This window comes from Anser brachyrhynchus, assembly GCF_964034855.1.
Source record: "Anser brachyrhynchus genome assembly, chromosome: 7".
In the NCBI taxonomy this organism is placed as follows: domain Eukaryota; kingdom Metazoa; phylum Chordata; class Aves; order Anseriformes; family Anatidae; genus Anser; species Anser brachyrhynchus.
In genome coordinates, this window is record NC_137701.1 from 9,098,943 (window position 1) to 9,119,149 (window position 20,207).

At 43.8% G+C, this 20,207-nt stretch overlaps 1 protein-coding gene across 13 annotated transcripts in view; it reads right to left on the reverse strand.

Annotated features, from left to right (window-relative positions):
• The window catches only part of ERBB4 (erb-b2 receptor tyrosine kinase 4), a 580,719-nt gene that overhangs the window by 301,451 nt on the left and 259,061 nt on the right, over positions 1-20,207 (reverse strand). Inside the window, exon 1 of one of the 13 annotated variants that reach the window (XM_080600546.1) lies at positions 1,104-2,597. The exons of the other annotated variants lie outside the window; for them this stretch is intronic. Coding sequence (XP_080456672.1) covers positions 1,104-1,154 — 51 coding nt within the window. The 5' untranslated portion in view covers positions 1,155-2,597. Of the gene's footprint in view, positions 1-1,103; positions 2,598-20,207 lie in introns of those variants that run through there. 13 annotated transcript variants of the gene reach the window in all.

Genomic DNA, 20,207 nt, shown 5'->3' on the forward strand with positions numbered 1-20,207 from the left:
TCTTGTCTTTCTAGCCCTTCATGTTGGGCTCATGTGGAGCCCAAAGAGTAAGATCAGCCTGTCTCACCAGCATTTAAAAATATTATCAAAGTGGTACAAATGGTAATCCGTGACTCCAGTAACCCAAAAGACCAGATTCACAGCAAATTTCAGGGAACAAAAAACTGACCCCCTGGCTCTCGACACAGCACTGTAATCTAAGGGATAACATCTGCTGAGAAGCTTCACTATAGCAGCCTTTGCCACTCTCATTGCAAATATTAGACTGAAGATACAGATGAGATACGAAGATCTGGAAGACACTGGAGGCTAAACCTCCAGCTCATTCTTGCATCATTTCACATTCTGCTGTTTCCAGCACGGCAATCTGCATTTTCCTTTTCCATGCAGGAGACAAAGTTAATTCACAGGATGCCTACAAATTAACACTTGTCCTTTACTTTAACTGTTCTCGATGAGATATATAACTAAAGCTGAATCAATTAAAACAGACAGAACTCTAATAAAGCATAGCTCTAAGCCAGAATTTTATCATTCCTCCCCTAGGGACCAAGAAGTGGGGGGAGATACCTGAGGCCAAATTTACCTAATTGTTCCACAATAAATCCTTATGTTTAATCACAAGCTGCTTCAAAGGAACTCCCAATAGCTTTAATTAATTAGCTTCATGCTATGTCCTTTCATGGAACTGGAAATATTTCACCACTGCCATCTCTGCCAGCAAACCACCACTGTTTGGCACTGCAGGATACCTGCAGGACCAGGACTGGTTCAAGCGGACAATGGGATTACTCGTGTCTACACTGGTGTGCCTGCAAAGGGGAGCGCTACCGGATGGGTAGCTGGAAAAAGAGTTCCACTTGCTTTCACTGCTCCGCACAGCAGGCATTCTCCTTCTAGCAAAATTACGCCAGGATTAATTTCAACTGTACCTACAACACTGCATTTGTGTTTCAGTATTAGCAGTTACATGGCATGCCATTAGAAGGAAATGTTTTTCTTTCAGAGAAGCAACCAGGCTCAGGGCTGATCCAGAGAGCTCCTGAACTGCCGTGTAAAATCAGGAACTCCCTTGCCTATCCCCAACCCTTTGCTGCACTTACCAAGGCTGTAGCCAGCCGCTCCACAATGACATTTGTCTTCCTCAGCTGCATCTCATTCTCAAATTGGGTAGGAGGATGAAAAAATGTGTTAAGACCAGCTACAGCCACATTACTTCGGCTGAGGTTTTCAATAGGAAAAGAGTGGACCTGAATCTCCAGTACTGTGGGATGGAGGCATGAAGCATTGGCATGGACTGGAAAGTCTTTTCAAGGCAAAGGATGTGCTTAAATGCTTTCTCAGTTGAACACTGGGCTTGGGTTCAGCTGTGCCTTTAAAAACGTGCTCCAAACCACACAAGTCTTGGGGCCGTCCCTGCTCTGCAAGGTACATAACCACATGCAGCTGCTGCTGTTGTAACGCAGATGGAAATGTCTTCTTTTCTGCCTCAGGATGCCCTCCCTGGGTGATGTCAGCATGTCAAACTCCATCAGCCTTTCCAAGCTAACAGCATGTCGAAGGGAAAATGATTTAGTCGGAGTAGCAGCATCTTTGGGTAAAAAGTTGTGATACCTTTCTTTGAAGCTATGCTTTAACGCCGAACTCCAGCTGACTCCTGTTTTGGAGGCAAATGTCTCAGAAGACTGCCATGGTGCAGAGGTTTAGGGTTAGCCCTTCCTTGTATTGCCAATAGGCAACAAGAAAAAGGATGAAGCAAAAAAAATGTCAGAGCCTTCCTTCTTTAATACCAAGATTCATTTGCATTTTGTATCTAACAGAGCTGACCTTAGCCTACCTGTAGTCCCTTTCCTGTCTGAACACACCTGCTTTGTTGGGAAGCAACTTTTGGTGGAAGCCTGGAATGAGTCTGGATGGCAGCCCTGGCTTTAGGCTTGGAGCATCCCAAGTCGCACATTGCCAGAATCCAACTTGGCCTGTGCAGCAGCAGAACTACTGCTTTACTCCCTGAAAATTAACTATTAATCACAGCCTAGCACAGTGCATTGTTGTGGGTCATAATCAACCAGGCTCCAGGCCATGAGCATCAAGTTTTGCTACAGGTCAAGGTGTAAGCAAATTATCAGGGTCACAACTCTGCCTGAAGGCATGTTCAGAGCCTATATGATCAGCTCTAGAAATCACTGTGAAACATTCACCTCTCTAAACACACTAATCACACAAAATCAGGAGATAGTGAAGGACGATGAGGGTGCTGAATTGCTGCCTGCTCCTTGGCTCCCAACAGTTCCCCTGTTCAGCATGCTTAGAAATTTATGGAGACAAAGTACAGAACCCAGAAACTGCCAGATGAGGTTTAGGAAGCATGAACACAGACACCAGAAAGATGCTACACTCACTGGCTATGTGTCTTCATCTTTTACAATTATTGACTGCCTTTCCTGGTCCTGCTTTTCTGAGCATTAGTAGGAATCTCTCTGCTAGCTGTTGAAGAGCTGATCGTGCATGGGGCTGCCAAAATTCTCCCTGCTCTGATTGAACTTTTCTCCTCAAACCATGACACCTGGCTAATCAGCATCATTTACATTTCCATATATATAACACTTGTTAGTTCTGAGGCACAGCTGAGAATGCATCTCCTTATCAAAGCTACTTATGTATGCAAGGAAACCCACTGCAAGGAAGGCAGGGGTAGGATAAGGAAGGAGGGGAAGAACATTGCCTTCTAGGTGGGCAAAAAGGCTGACGTGACAAATCTTCCCCCTTAATCAACTTATTTACTTTCCTGAAAACTCACGACGACAAAGTATCTGAATCTGAGCAGCTTAGGAGCTGATATCCCTCAGTGTCCATTGCAGTAAGTTATTGCCTGGCTCTGCTGGTGGAGATAGAGGTGATAGAGCTCCGTAACAAAGGATAAATGGTAATACCCACCATTTCTTTCCAGTCTGCAACCAAGCTGCTAGTCGGAGTGCTTAGATTAGGAAGTCACAGCTATTAAAATAAAATGGCTTTCTTCCTTTTTTATTCTCTCCCTAAGGTGAACAATAGCTATAAAAAAAGCCATAGATTTCCCAATAAATACTAAACCTGCTAGAATCAGATAACTGAGTTTATGCTAACTTCTAAAATACATTTTTTGGCAACAAATAGTCACTCAGATATCAATAAACATTGTGCACTTTATCATCACCCTGCTGGCATTTCAGCTGGCAAAAGAGCTGTTTATGTAATGCATCTTCAACTCCCAATTTCTACGTATCCTGCTGCTGCTATTCCCACCTTCTCCTCATCTCCGAGATGATTTTTGAATGGCACACGTGATGCTACTGAGACAACTCTGCTCCTTTGTACTTTCTCTGCACATCACTCAGCAAATAAGCTTCTGCTCATCACGTCACGGCTGCAGGCTGGGGAGAAAGTATTGGAAACTGTGAACAGTTCCTACCAGTCTGGAAATACCGATGTAACTAGGGATAACTCCATGATGTGGTTCCACTTCGGTAGCTAAGGATTTAATTACACACTCCAGAAGGACACAACCATTAGCATATCCACGAAATGCAGTATGTAGCCTTTTACGAGATGTCTGTAACTACTGCAAGGCGGGAAACACGTTTCAGGGAGTGGTGTGCAAGGGAAAAAGGAGGTGATGCCAATGCAATATCGAAGTAGCAAAAGGAGACGGGGATCATGATCCCTCCAGTCTGCAATGCTGCATGGAGCTCAGCACAGTAAAAAGGATGCAGTGAAAATGTTGATTAGAAACAGTGCACAGCATCTTTCTCAAAAAAACAAACTGATGCTTACAGAGATCAAGATGAGAATCCTCTTGTTTTGCATAATGCAGTCTATCAGCAGGGGAAAAGTGCTGGAAAACCTGTTTTGATCCTCTGTGGTGTAAATTCTGAACATCCCTTGAGGTTGGCAGCCACGCTGGCCATCCCCTGCTCACCGCCACAGCCGACAGCTTCCTTGCTGCCACACTTGACTCTGCCGAGTTGCAGCACGGCAGCTCCTGGCAGCAGCACAGAAGAACTGCACTGACTTCTGGTCTGCACCGGACCACCCCACAGTCTGGTGCCACGTGGCTGTCACCAAGAGGACGTGCTGTCTTAAGAGCCAGAAACGTGAAATTACTGAAGGCACTGGTGACTTACTTGCTGGGCAGGTACAGAGTAACAGGGACCCTCTACAAAGAGCAAAGCAGAGTGGCACTGACTTCTCTGCCCAGGTGGTCATTTTCACAGTCCTTGTCAGAACATAGTATCACCAGAAACTCTGCCTGTCTGACAAATGTGCTTGAAACCAGACAACAAAAGTTAAAAGGGACGGAGACTGAATAACACATACTTGTAACCCCTTAAGAAATCAGGCTGTAAAGGGGCTGGGTAAGGGAAGCAGAACTAGAGGCACAACAAATGTCTCTACCCATTTACTTTTCTCCCTCTTCATATGGCCAGAAGCCAACACGTACTGGAGTGAGCTGACTCAAGGTCGTTTATGGTCTTGACCTCCAGCTTGGAATGAAATTCAAGCAGCAGTGGTACCATGCTAACAATGCAGGAATATTAAACCCATAAACTGAATCTCCTTGGACAATGAGGATGACCAGTCCTGGAAAACTACTGCAAATAGATGCGGATGACCTGACTTGAGGCTTTAAGCAACTGACAATGTCAATGGTGATGCAATTACGTGATGGAGGTCATCCAGCTCTCCAGGCACTTCGGACAGCAGAAGGTTGCAGAAACCAGGCAGGGCCTGGAGGAGAAATACTTGGAAAGCAACAAGCACCTGCCTATAGTACACGCTGGAGTAGTGATGACATGGTGGCAAGACACACTCTTGTATCATCAAATGCATAAAAGCCCATCCACAAAATAACCTCTGGATCAGGAACAGGCCCAGGAGCCAGGGTGTCCCCAACCCTCAGCCTAATGCTTAAGGTGCAGCGGGGAAAGGTAAAGGCACTGAGGCTGAAAATGGCCCAACACCATAATGCAATGCTGGAGCCAAGGTGTCAGTGCAACAACTGAGTGGTTACTTCCAGCCTATGTCTGGCCCTTACATTCCTCAAATGCCAGATTTACTTGGATGCCTTCAAAACGTGTTGACTATAAAAAATGTTAGTGTGATTGACTGACCAGAAAAATGTAAATAAAAGAGCCCTAAATTGCATCATTTGGGTAAATATGTATTTATACAGTTTAGAAAGAAAAGCCTTGTTATTCAACTGTTGGACCGCAACAGCGACACAGGAGCTGTTCTGGTTTATAATGCAAATCATGTAATTTAGGACACGCATTATGTGTATTAAAAATGCAAAGTAAGATCCATGTGAAATGCTGTTAATTTGCAGTAGCCACTTTTCAAAGTATAATTTCTCAGGCATTTACATATTTTTTCAGTAAAAAAAATAAATTAAACAGTATTTAGAACATTTGCCATATCTCATTTGTTGGATCAAGATACTTTTGAGCTACAGAAACACAAAAATGGCAATAGAATCTGGTAAATTACTAATTTCCTGCTATTTTTTAAAATCAAATATAAATTAAATATAGGATCCTCATTTTCTAATAGGGCAAACATTTTCAATTACAAACAATCTGATTCCAATTGAATTATATGATCTTCTTTGCCAAATTCCAGCCCCTGGAAGAATATTTACGGTGATAAAAGAGAGGCACGGAGCTTCCTGGAACAACATCCAGTAGCAAGAAACTTCAGTTCGAGGCAGAGTTGGGTGCTGCGGGTCAGCTCCAGACCAAGCAACCTCATGTGAGGACCACGGGGGACAAGGACTGGTTTTGACCTCCCTAATAGCAGGACTTGGTCCTAGCAGACATCTTGCAGTGGCTCCAAACCTTTGCTGTAATTTTGCATGGTTTGGCTCTGCTCCTTCCTCTCCCCATTGAAGAAGCTTCCAAACAGGATGAGCTGGAGGTGCACATAGCCATGCCATGCTGTGGCTGCATATTTTTCCTACAGTTACCTCAAAAACCTCTGAGCCTTTTCATGTCAGGGACACTCCCACTGCTGCAGGGGTGGCGGTCTTCTCCTGTCCTACGGAAGTGGCAAGTTTAATCCCTACATTTGCAGATCCTTACACTTATCACAGAGATGCTTCTGAGGGATCCGGAGGCCTGCTCTGGGCTTCTCCTTGCAAATAAATAAATGGCCATCAGCTTTGTGAGGCTGCTCTCCCTGGTCTTGGGGGGAGTCTGAAGCTGGGGTGTTCCCCCAAAGGCAGCTTGCTAGCCACAGTGTGAGAAGGGGTGTCCAGAGAAAATAAAGGTCAAATAAGAGAAAATAGTAGGTTCCCACTACAACGCCTTTCCAGGTCATTACATTTAAGAACGTAATTTTTCATTGCCATAAAATGTGAAAACAATTCATATGAATAAAGTTTAAAGAGATTTTTTACTTTTGGATATTTTTCTTCTCTTTAATTTTGCTGGAATTGCTCACAACCACTCTTCTGAACAAGCTGGCTCGCCAGCCTGGGCATCTCCTGCCTGTAAGCCTCCTCTCGTAGCAAAACTGAAGGGCTGCGACCGTCAGGGCCCTCCCTGCACTCGCAAGCAGCCAGAGGCTGGTCCTTCTCCTGCGTGATACTAATTCCCTCAGCCTAGCTGGAGTATTGAAATGGGATCTCTGGGCCTGAGCTCTAACCCAGCTCTGCCGTAACCCAAGGCAAGCTGTTTTGGCTTGTGCCCCAAATTGCACGCTCTCTAATCCAAATCCTGCCGTACTCGCTGCAGAGCAAGGGAATCCACAGGCTTTAACAACGCTTGGATCGTGCCCAGTAATACTTGGGAGCACTCCTGGAGGTTATCACAGGGAAAGTATTATTTAAAACTAACTACTTTATTATTTTCCCAGCAGCACGTCGAACAATAACCCCTGAAGTGGTGAAGCCAAGCCATAGTCTTTGTCAGATTAACCTTCCTAGAGGCCTTCTAAAATCAATTGTAAATGTTAGCTCTGAAGGAGCAGGCAGATAAAAACCAGTTTCTATCCCCCCCCACTAACTTTCATTTCAAGTTGCAAAACCAATCCAGAGTCCCTTTACAAATCAGATCTGAAAAATGCTGCTTGATTATTTTTTAAAGAGCTCAAACTAGGTCACCAAAAATAGAGTCTCTAATGGGCTAAATGTGGAAAATGACTGCTCAAAATTAACAAGTTCCTGGGCTCCAGGACTACACAAAAGCTTTTTGAGTAGATTGCTTGCAACTACACAAACTGTATCCTCTGCCACACATGGCAGAAGCCCAGCCTGCCAGATGCTAAGTGATCGTTTTCGCAAAACATAAAGCAGTTTTCAAAAAACCATGAAGGAATTTTTATTCTTAGAAAATATCTCTCTAGCCTCTTTCCCCTTCACGAGGAAGCATTTTACCAGCGCCGGTCCTGAGGCTGGCTGCCTGGGCCACCGCAGGGCAGAGGCTTGTGGCTCCCACTGCTGCTCCCAGACTGCTCTCAAACGCATGGCAGGAGACAGCTTTTGGCCCCTGGCATGACAGACCCTCCAGGTTTCCCTAAGAACACCACTTCCCAGGCAGCAAGAGGTCATCGGGGACAATTTTGCAGAGCAGCTCTAAACAGAAGCCCCCGTAAAACGGTTAGCAAGCCCTTCAACATCACTTTGACTCCTTGCAGCCTTGACTTTGTCCCCATGCTTACACCCTACATTATTTTCAAGAGCAATGAAGAAATAGGAAATGTCCTGCTCTGGGGACAACCTCTGGCCTCCATTTTGCTAGCACCCCTGTGGTGGTGCACCGCATCTGCAAACCTCCCAGGTTGTCTGTCTCTATTCTAATCTGATGTAATGCAGAAAGGGATGATAAGGACCCTCAAATTCCCAGCGCTTGAAGCTCTAATAAGGAAAAAACGTTATGTACCCTGACTGCTTACTCCCAGGAACCTTCCATCTTTTGAACAAACACTTCCACGGATAAAAGCAAGTCCTGCCAAGTTAATGGAAACAGCAAACACCCTTCTGGGAAGTACACACAGGCCTCAGCAGTAAATAGATGTGCTCATGTTTTGGCCATGAGTCACCCTCTGCACAAAGCTCCTCAAAAATCGATCAAAGATGAGGACAGTCTTCCTTCAGGAAGAGCCCGGGTTAGACACACGTTTTGGAGAGACTGTCTAGCAAGGCCAGAAAGCCAGGAAGCTGCAGTGGTACTTCATGGCCCCACCTTTGCCAAATAGTCAAAACATTGAGTCTCTGTTTGCCTGTTTCTTCTCTTAACATGAGAACTTGGTATAACAGCCTAAACCCTTGGATAAGGGATGCTTCAACACATAGCAAACAGGATCGTGACTTCTGCACGGCCCACCTGTACAGAGGATCTGACTTGGAGGCTCTCAAGGCTGGGCTTACTCACTCAAGAGCACAAGTGGGGCTGATCTGGTTTGTGCTGCATTTTGTTTTTGCTGTACTTGCCTTCTATGGGACTGCATCTGTCACAGAAATGTCACTTTCCTGCAGATAGACTGACCTTTGAAAAAAAGTGAAGCATTTCAAAAAATATATAAAAATCTCTGATTAAAGCCCAACCATATGTTTCAGAGAACTCCATCTCTTCAGATTTTCCACCTACACAGTGAACACCTTACTGCACTTGTCCTCTTGCATTACGCTCCGTGACATGATGGAACAAGACATCGATAAGAGCATGATGTGAAGTGTAAAACAAAATGAGAAAGCTCTAAACGCATCTTTCTTTCAAAAGGCTTTTGTATGTAGAAAGTGGTGAGCTCAGGGTACTGAAATGCAGAGCGGTTTCCCACCTCTGGGTAGGTGGCATGAAAACAAACCGGGGAAGCAATGAGAAAAATTTGGTGCCCCCTGCTCTCAGCGTGGGGGTGGAACAAAGTGGCAGACTCGGGTGTTACCCAAGGGTGAGCCCAAATGACCCCGTGTACGAGCAAGCTGGCAGCTGGTCTCGGGATGTAGGCAAGGAATAAGGCACACATTTATCTGCTTGCTCCTGCTGCTGGTATCTACACGCGACATCCCAGCCGGGAGGAAGGCTTTGGGACAGTGGCCACGGGTTGGTGTGGGCTCTTGCAGCTGGCGGTGGAAAAGGACAGGGACGTGGGTGGGTGAGACTTGCCTTGTTCTTTTTATAACAGCTATGAAATTAGAAAGGCACTGGAAAAATAAAATGGTTTTGCTATTGTTTTGAAGGCCCATCATCCTAAATTGATGCCTGTTAGCTCACATTGCAATTTTATCTTTAACTAGGTCAGTAGAAATACTGTTATTAAAATTACAGAGACGTTCAGACACTTTTGTCTTCAATCCCTGCAGTACTGTCAGCTGTCTCTCGCTGCACAGGGTGTAGGAGTCCAGACAGTTTCCCCCCAGTAAACATCAGTGTGGCTTTCCAGTGTGGGCAGCACCCTGCAGAGCTCTGCAGAAATTCATGAAGGGTTAGTGTGATACATTTCCATCAAAAATGTCTGTGGGATTAACATAGTTTACACTGTAGGCATTAGTGTCACTTCAGCATACTTGCATGCGTATGTGAATACAGTTCAGCTGGCATTCATTTTCTGTACGTGGCTGTAGGAGTTTGTACAGGGGTAGATTAATTTCTACAGAACCAGAGCCTGAAGTCTCTTCAGGCAAATCGCCCACTGGACTCAGGGAAAGGACAGCCTGCATTGCAAGTGCTGTCATCTTAAGATTTTTGCTCAAAGACCCCTCTGTCTTTCTATGAAACTGCTACCTTTCAACATAGAGTAACTGTGACATCCTTGTTACCATACAGAACTCCTTAAGCTTTATAAGCAACAAGCAGTCGTAGCTGCAATACAGTAGGAAGGCGGATGAAGGGGATTGGGTGAAGATTCAAGCTTCAGTCATTAGGGCATGGTGGGAGAGAACTCAAATTGCCCCAGCCTCAGGTCTTTGCCTTCTCTTCTCCCACCTTCCAAACAGCGTTTCCCTTCCCTTAGCTAAAGGCCCCTTTGCATCTTCCACTGAATGGCTTTGTACAAAAGTAGCAGCTGAAAACCTCAATGCATACTCTTGTGGCACAAGGAGGGCAGCCCAAGATCCTCACTGAAGCTTCAGCAAAAATCCCAGATTTATACTCTGCTTTTACAATGCTAGTTCTACAAAGCATCACCGTGCTCAGGCTCCCAGCCTGCTGTACCCAGGCACTGCTACTAAAGAGGAAGATGGGCTGGAATTTTGCCATCCAGAGTACACAGTTCACCTGGTAATTCCACACATGGACGTTAAACTGGTTATAAATAACTAAATTTTACAGGGACCTAAAATCAGGAATTATGACTCATATTGCTCCTAGATTGCACATGAGGACTGAGACTTCAGGTGGGGACCCACAAACGTGTCATGGTGCCAGAACTGCTCATGAGACACTGGGTATGGCAAATTTTAATGATTACTCAATTTGTCAACTAGATTAAAAATTAGCAGATTCTCTTTTGCCCGTAAGTAGATCTCCTGGCTCCTGCTGCAGAGGCGAGCAGAGGGCTTTAGGAGAGGCAGAGCCTAAGAGGCCGGTCTGGCACCTCTTGCTGGGAGGGATGGGGTGGCCAGGACGGAGCTGGTGACCACCAAACGCCTTCCAGCCACGTCCACAGTCAGCGCTGTTAAAGCAAGTTATTTCTAGCGCCGGAGACTTGAAGCATGCAAGCTTTTACCATATGGCAACGCTGACAAGGGCTCGCTGAACAACCTTCTCTCCTCTTGTGACTCCTTCCCTGACAGCTGTACAATGAAGCTGCACTTTCAACTCTCAAAAAAGAGACACGGGGAGAGCGTCAGTGCTTTCATTAGCCATTTTACTCGCAGGAATGCTCATCAAGAGCTGCACAGGCAGTTCTGAACTCGGGCAAAGCATGCCCTCTCCATAAAAGAGTAAATAAATTAGCTTTTCCATCAATGCCTCTTGTTTTCCTGCTTTACAAAGAGTAGTTGTTCATTACTCAAACTGCTTTGTGCATTAGTCAGTGAAGTTCCAAACATTAAATTCTGCTCAGGAGTAAGAAAAATGCCGCCCAGATAACTTTTCTTTTGCAGCCTCTATTGTCAGAACAGAAATGTTCTTTCAAGGCGCAGGCATTACAGCACGGTCCCATCTCCCTGCAACAACAATCCGCACGCTGCAAGGTCTGTATCCATTTCTCATCGCTGCCATCATTAACCTCGAGCAGATCATTAGATAAAAAAAATACCAGCATCCCCAACACCTGCATGTTGCTGACACACAACAGACATCCGCGTCCTTTTCTAGACAGCAGTACAACATCTTCCTTTCTAATGCAAACTTCCACCCACCCACATACCACACATAATGACTCAAAAGCAAAGGCACCGGATTAATTATGCCTCTGATGTTCTACATTTTTTGTTCTCACCATTATCCAATTCAAAAGATTGGCATCCCTAAATTCGCAAAAAGCTTCTTTCAGGGGATGGCTGCGTCTGTCAGATGGCGGGTGACAGAGAAACGCCACGGATGCCAAGAGAGCCACACGGAGATGTTCCCCCGCAAGATCAAGCCCCGTGGCTTCACGTAATCCGTTCAAGCAGATTTCTACTGAATGCATTTTTGTTAAACTTTTGTTAAACTGTTTGTTCTCCATTTTCTTTCTGCCTTTAGAAACCTGATTGCTCCAAGATTAGGACCAAAAGTGCATGAACCGCCTGTAAGTCTCTTTAGCAGTGTAGAATATAAAGACAGCATGTTTCTGTTTAAAGGGATGATGAAATAGGCAAGATCAGGTCCCTTTATGGCATCCCTTTAAAAGCAAAATAACCGAAAAACTGAAAAAGTGATTTTTTTAAATTAAGGTGAAAATTATCTCTGAAACATGTAAACAGATACAAAAAAAATATATATATATATATAAAGCTTTCTTCTCTTTAGCAAAGAAGCTTCTGCTTTCATGCTTTCACTGCGGGCTGTAATTTTTTAATATAAATAACAGCCAATTCAGTCTTGGTGCTGAACCATTTGGGGCTTCAGTTCTTATCAGAGGTTAATTTTGGAGTTTTGCCATCATTTTGCTGTATCTACAGTTTATCTGATTTTATCGACTCCTTTAATTAAAGTGATTCGCCGCATAATGCTAATTGATTTTGTGATAGAACAATTAATAGCAATTAATTCATTTTTGTAGTAATTAGCAGATGTAATTTTCCTCCAGCTGTCATTTTCTGCCTCTCAGAAGCCATGCCCTTAGGGCAGGAGAGGTAAAACAGCGAAGTTTCTTTATCCAGATGTCCACAGAGGAAGCAAATCTCTTCCCCTCATCCGAGCGCCTTTTGTGAGCACTCTTTGGTATTCTGATCACTCCTGCATCATCCACAAATATTATCTGTGTTTCTATCCAGTGCTCATCAGGCAAGTTTCCCAACCTCTCTCTGAAAGAAATGGAGAGGTTTTCAGTAGATGCGTTGCCCAGGAACTGCTAAGACACTGCATTTTAATTACCCACTCTTAAACTATAATCATTTGCCTATTGAGAAAATCATACACGCGCTATAAAATGAAGGTAATTTTCCCCCTGCTCCAAGCATCTTTCTCTCTCCCTGCCCTTCACTTCGGTATATGCACTGTAAGTCACGGATGAAGCAAGCATCGCTATTAAGCACGTCAGGATTCTCCTGAAGAGAGACCCTATCGTGCAAACTCATGTCAAGTACTTCTTATGGGCCTAAGACTACATGTTCCCCGGTGTCTTATTTTCAGAGTGAACTCCCCAGTCCCACGCCAAATAACCTATAATTTAGAGTTGAACTCAAGCTTCTTGCTCGCTTTTGGCAACAAGAGCTGCACACCCCGTGTACTTGCACGCGCATGTGAGCGAGGCAGGAGGAGATGTGCTTGCACCTGCCACGATGCCCAGCGCGAATAATATTCAAAAGCCATTTTGTTGGTACCTGTGGACCCTGATGCACTGCACTACAAAAATTTCTAAAACTTGTAATGCACTGAAGAAGAAGGCAGGTGACCTGAAGGTGCCAAACAGCCCTTGACCCCTGCAGTCACCAGCAGAAGGAATTAAATGCACCACCAGGCCCCATGGCACTGCCAAAAAAACATTGAGAAAACACTGCGAAAAATGCTGCCCCAGAGGCTGTGCTGGGCTGTGAAGGATGGAGAATAAACAGAGCTGGCCCCACCAGCAGCTGCTTCTTTAGAGAGACTGGTGGGGTGGTTGTGGTCCCCTTACTGATAGCACCCACATCTGGCCCCCAGACCCATCTTTGACAAGCTACCTAAAAGCAAAGCAAATTAAATGACAAATTTATGCATTTAGGTAAAATAATCTTCTACCCTGCACATTCCTCCTCCAAGATAAAACAGAAAGAAGCTCGTTATTTTCAGATTGTAGAAAACCTCAATCCCATCCCTCGTGTAGAACACTTTCTCCAGCGCATTACTCCACAATTACACGGCAACTCGGTGCTTTAAAACATTAAGTAGGATAAAGCATAGCAACAAATTCACTACTGTGCAACTTCTTACTGCTTAATCAAATTATTTAAAGGAGATTTTATTCTTCTGCCACTTTTTTCCACACTTTTTTCTAGACAGTTTTAATAACCATGGCGAGCACTTCGCAGTTTTCAGAAGCTGATATCAACCCCCGTGCATACAGAGATGTTTTTAAAAGGCTGTTGTCTCCAGAAAACAACATGCTGTCTTCAGAATAGCTGCCTTGGTGTCTCAGTCAACTCCATTTTAACACACAAGAACTTGCAGCCCCAGGTGCTCAGCTACCATTTCATATGGGCAAAATTCAGAATTTGGGGCATGCAGATGTCCTAGCTGTAACCAGAAACCAGTACTACCAGTGTAATGTCGAAGACAGGACCAACACAAACCAGCTTAGATCCAGTTGCATGTGACCTCCCCGAAACAACCAAATGGGGGGGACAGGAGCCCAGCCTGCCCAGTGCAAAGAGACAGAGGCACCATCGGATGGAGGTGCTGACCACCCAGCTGGCACCAAGTGAGGGACACACAAGTTGGCGAGGGCAATCGTGCCTCTTAGCTCTCAGAAGACTAAATTGGGATTTTGGCACTGGACCGTCTACGTAAAAGACTAGTAGGGTGTGGGAATGCAGCAGGTATATAAGAGACAGGGAACTGAGGTGCTCCACGCACCGTTTCTTGATATTGCGCCCTACAGCTTATGAAAGCCAGGAGATGACTAATTGGCTGTAATATGGCATTTGTGGTTCTCTCGCCTGCTGCACTGATTGCCGTGATTGAATGCCTGGTGTTTTAGAAAGGGCTCATTAAAAATAACTTATAAAGACATGTATTGCTCAAAGAGAGAGCCTAGAGTCTCCCTTTTTATAATCTCCATTACAACTGGAAATCTGGACTGTTACTGCCCTTCTATGCTTCTCTCTATGATGATATGTGACCACAGATTTTATTTCATCAATAGACTTTGTATCTTTGGAATGGAAGAGACACGCACATAGATACTGACATTTAGATAGATCTCTCTTCTATAGAAGACAAACATTTTCCTTTTAACTGTTCTCTCACCTTACCAATTAATTTTATTGCATATTTTTTGTATGTTCTAAGAATTTGTTTTCAAGCTTCTACTGTTTCATTTCCAGTGCAGACGTATTTCTATGTGTTGTCTAGATCTAGAGTTGCCTTTGCCCAATATTGTGAACTTTTGACACCACAAAGCTGAATTATAATTGCTCTGGACACTGTTTCTCATACCAACTCATTTCCTTCCACATACCTTATAAATTCCCTTTTTGACTGCTTTTCTCAGAATGCCTTTGTGTTTGTGTCCAGCTCTCTTGTGCCCACAGATGTCTCAAGAAGTTGTCCCCTTCAGAAAACCACTTGTTATCTTCAGAATAGCTGTCTTGGAGAACTTCATCCAGATTTATGACAAAGGAATTCACAGCCCAAAGGATTTGCTTGCGATTTTAGATGAACAAAACCCCAAGCTCTGGGCACTTTTGAGTCACAACATCATGAAAGCAGACAGATTTATACAGAACTGAAAAATCCATTGCCCTTTGTGCCACAAGTTTCATATTCCTTCATTATGTGCATTGACTTTCTGCATAGGGGGGAGAAAAGGGCTTGAGCCTGGCACTGTGTGGTCTCTCAGCATTTTGCAGGGGGATGAACTATGATTTCACCTTCCAGTTTTGTAATTCTTTCTGCTCAGTTTTGATTCCATCCCAAATTTTTCTGCGAACAACAAGTATAAAACCTCTTCCCACTTTGTTACAGATTATGTAAAATAGTGCTAAAGTGATAGGAACCTCATACCCTGAAATTGCAGCAACCACGTCATGCGTATTTAGCCCAGAAATGACAGTTCCCCATTTCCTTAAGGAAGGAAAAGGCAGGGGAGATGGATTTCAAGCTCTGAGCCAAAAAAACTCCACTAAAAATCTAGCTTCTCAGCTGTGTCTCTTTCTCTCCCTTTTATCCTTTTATTTACCTGATAACATTTATTTTCTACATTTTTTTTTCTTTTGCAGTAATTTTGTAAACTCCAAAGGGAAAATGAATGTTTTGGTTGAACTCAGACTGAAATACTTCTGTCGAGCTGGATTGGACTACCCTGCTTCAGCTCAGTTCACCCCTAACTGACCAACGAGTTGCCTCATGGCATTTGTGATCCAGAGCTTTGCTAATTTTTATGCTGAACTTGCTACTCAGACAACATCGTGATGCAGCTGGTACCATCACACCTCACAACGCAATTTGTTTTGTCATTGTCAATATGCTTCTGTATGGGCATTTCATTTTGCCAAATTTCTGCATATTTTAATTTGTCGTCCCAAATCAGGATTACCATATATGTTGAGAGAGAAGAGGTTTCCCATTAGGCAGGAATACCAATGTTGCATTTAGCCTTGCAGCTAACACTGCCACTGTTAGTGGAGAAGTCTTCTGCTGCTGCTCAATATCTCATTATATCAAAATCGTTCGGCAATGCATACCTTAAAAAAATAAAAAAAATCACCCATCCAAGATTGAAAGACCAAAGAACTGAAAGAAAAAAGCCATTTGGTGTTGCTGACCCTGCAGCTAGTGAAAATCAACACCAAGGTGATGGAAGGAGGAATGAGTTGTGACAAGATGAGAAAGTACCTCTCCCTTAGTTATAGGAGAAAATCTATGAAATGCCCAAGGAAATAAATAAAATCTGCTTCACGCAAGAATTATCAAGGGCTTATTATGTCAGAAAAAAGAATAATTCTCTCCTGCTTTCCTCCCCATCTCCACCCTGACTGCCTAAAATACAGACACACAAACTAATGATGAACTGACCTGAAATGGAGGGCTTTTGGCCAGCTCAACAAACGGATGCATTTTAACTGCAGACTGACCCCAAATAAATCTTTCCTTATTTCAGTTTTTCAAACTAGTCTTTAATGAGATTACAGGAAACGAATGGACTTTAGAATCTTCCATCAAGCAGAAGCGACATGAAAAAAGGCATTAGGACAATAATACAGACAATGTGTCTTCTTCCCTTCACACAGCTTCCCGACCAAGATTCCTTACCAAAAATGTATAAATAAGCAACACAGCCATAATTACCATTGTTGGGCCTTACTCAGCTGTCCTTCTTCAAGAAGGCTCTCACCAAGTCACCAGGGAGCCCTGAGCAGGGGCCACGCAGACATTACCGAGTCTATACCACGCACTGGCAGAGAGGCGTTGCATCTTGAGAGAGTACATGAGGAAGACCAAGTTTTGCACCAGATTAGTTGAAATAGATCAAAATAATTAAAAAGAGCTAAAGGGAGAAAAGGATTGAAAGGAGTATAACCAGCCAATGCACTGGATGGCACACTATAGCTAGAGCAAAAGACAAAGGCAGGAGAGCTGTGACAGAAGAGGGAAATGCTACTAGCAAGCTTGGAAACATCACAAAATTCACACGTCCATAATTTATTCACCTTTTCAATGTTAAGATTTAGGTTTAATATTACCAGACAGCAACAAGTGAATGCCATTCATTTATTTATGCCACCCTTAAACACTGAGCTTAGCAGACTGATTTACAGAGGAAGTTTGACAGACTAAGTCACCTCTGTTCAAGGGAGAATGGACAAGCTTGAAGCCATCTTCTCTTGGGTTCCATTCCCCTGCCCATATGGGACCATTTAAAACACAGACTCTATATTGCAGTAGATGGTGTGAGGCATTTAAATCTACGTTTAAAGGCTCTGGAAAATGACTGAAAATTTAAGGAGCGGAACAACTTGAAAAGCTCCTGAATTTTACATTCAAGACTCAAAAGATTGACCAACCTACGTGAGCACTCCCGGCAGTGACCGGGGCCTCACCAGGCCAGCCGCATTATGAGAGCTTGTGCTTCAAAGGGCTATGCAATAACAACTCAGTGTACTTATATTTAATATACTGGAAATATATATATATACTGAAATACATACTGAAAATATATGCTAGAGTATACAGACACGGGGTGCCCCATGCCCCTTCCCCAGACCAGCGGCCCCATGCGAATCCAGCCCAGCCTTAGCCAACCTGCAGCACCTTTTTGCCGATCCCCTCGCAATTGCCTGGGTAGACCTCCAGCTCCAACCCAGCTCCCTGGAAATCCATTTGCAAACCCGCTTTATGATTTCTATCCGTAACAGCAGACACAGTTTAAAAATGTAATGAGAGGTTCCCATGTATTTTTGTGAATCATAACAGGGAGTTTGATTCACCTTCATTTATTGAGTCAAGTTTAAAGAGCATTTGAATAATGCTCAAAAAACTATTTGCATACTTAATGGTTACATGCGTTTTAGCGCACATGAATCTCCATTTGATGATTCACACAATAAACACGTTATTTGTCTTCAGCAATTTATGAAAACTGTTTTAAAAAACAGTTTCAGTCCTCTGGGGAGAGAACAAAAATGATAAAGGAAGGCATATGTAGACAGCAGCAAAGATTGGTGTGATTGAACACACCTTGCCAGAAAAAAAAAAAAGCCACAGTTAAATATCACTCAGAATAGATTGTTGCCAACTTGCAGTACATGAAATATTTTTCCAAAATGCGGTATATGGCAATTTCATATAAATACCAGAAATGTGGGAAGAATATGAAATCGGCCATGAGCAATTTGCTAAGCACATCAGGAGCAGAAATCTCAGACCATTCAGGAATGATCTTCTGTAATATGCAAGTGCTTAAATTCATCTTTAGTTAGCATCGTGAAGCATGTACTTGGGTCCCAAAGGACAAAGAAATCTACCTGCATGCTCTGGGTTAAATAAATGTCAAAACGCTCTACAGAGGTCTGCCACTGAGCCCAGGCAGGAACGAATGGCCAACACATCTACGAGATGGACTTGGGGTATGACCAGAGATAGGAAATAGCAACATGATGACAAATACATGCAGCAGTGGAGATAATATGTGAAAATGGTGTCAAAGAGCCAAATGTGTTAGATAGGTTCCTGGCGATTTACCTGTTCTACTGCATCACTGCTTTTTAAAAGGGATCTAATTCACACAGAAGCCTGAGCTCCAAGTGATACAACTCTTACCTGCCCAGAAAACATTTGGGATCAAATTAATGAAGCCTTGCAGAAGTACAGAAGTTCAAGACTTGGCACCTCGGCAAGTCCTCTGCTTAACATTTTGTTCCAGTAACGTGGGGAGGTGATGGGCTAGGCAGTCCAGCTGACATGTTGCAATAGAAAAGCTCTTTCCACCTTAGAAATAACTGCAACCAGGGAAAATCCTTCCTCAAATCTACTTTTCCATTTCTGGACACGTATGCCAAAGTCCTTAACATAACGTAGAGCCTTACAAAGTAGGATTTCCTGTGGTCTCCTTGCCCATAGCAGGGATCTCACGCAGCATTTCAAGAAGCTTTGCAAAGGTCAGTAATATTCAACAGGAGGGATAAAGCATCAAGGTTTCTTGCTCTAGAGAATAGATGTTCTCTCTAAAAATTAGCATGCGAATAACAAAGTACTGTAGCTTGTCAGAAGAAAAATATTCATTTTGAATAGAATTAACAATGCCTGTTACGGTGCCACACTGTGCCTTCCCTCCCAGCTTTTCAGGGATGTGGCTCATCCCTAAGCAAGAAACAATCCTACCAATTTCAGCCAGCAGAGACTAGTACTTAGGGCCACAGCTCTTCCTAAGTGCCTCACACTGTCTCTCAACACCATCGTTTCATTCAGGCAGTGCAAGGGGAAAGCACAGACTGGGGAAATGTTCACTGCCCACAGGTTCCTTGAAATATTGCAAGGCACTACATTTGCTCTCTGAATCTCCCTTCCAATTTTTCTTTGTTTTAATCTATGGGAAAAGAAAGGTGTCTTACATGTTTTGATATTAAGCACACAAAGACTGTTTATCTGTGTCATTATAGCACAGCTTTAAAGTCTTTGCATATTTAAAAAAAAAAAAAAAAAAAAGGATCCACCAACAGTAACTGGATTTATGAGGCTGGCATAGGTTCAAAGCCAAAGTTGATCAGAAAAAGCTTTGAATGCAAGGCGTAATAACTAAGCCAGTCTTGAGAAGCTTTTGATAGATGTGGTCTTCCCTCAAGCCATGAAATCCTACCGGAGAAACTTCAGCTTGTCATGCTCTTTTAGCAAATATCCAGAGGCTCCCCAGGCCCAAATCCCTTTGGAGCGGTTTGAGAGTATCACCCATGCTAAGCGTTATCTTCTGCTCCGTGCCTCTAACTCGAGCTGCTCAGAGGTTATCTCACTGCTGCAAAGAGGCACTCGGACGTGAACGCTGGGCTGGAAGGCGAGCAACTTCCCCGGGATGCACGTCTGGAATGGTGCAGCAAGTCACGTCAGGAGCAGCCAGCTCCCCTTTGGCAGTTTTGGGGAAAGATCATGCTTTGCAAATCAACAAGGGTCACTCTAGTGCTCAATTCCTTCCAAGTGCCAAAAATAAGCACCGGCAAATTAATAAGCCAAGTCAGAGCTGGGTTCGTTTGTGCTGATTTATCATCACACGAAACGAGCCCTGACCAAGGCATGCTGCAATCAGCCAAACTGGGGCTGACACCGCCCTATGCATCTTCTCTCTGGTCTTGCCGGAAAGTCTGGAGGTGCTTTCCTTTGGAAAGAGCAGGCTTGATTGTGATCACAAATGACTTCACATGATTCACTGCCCCTTCTCTTCCCGAATTCTTCATCAGT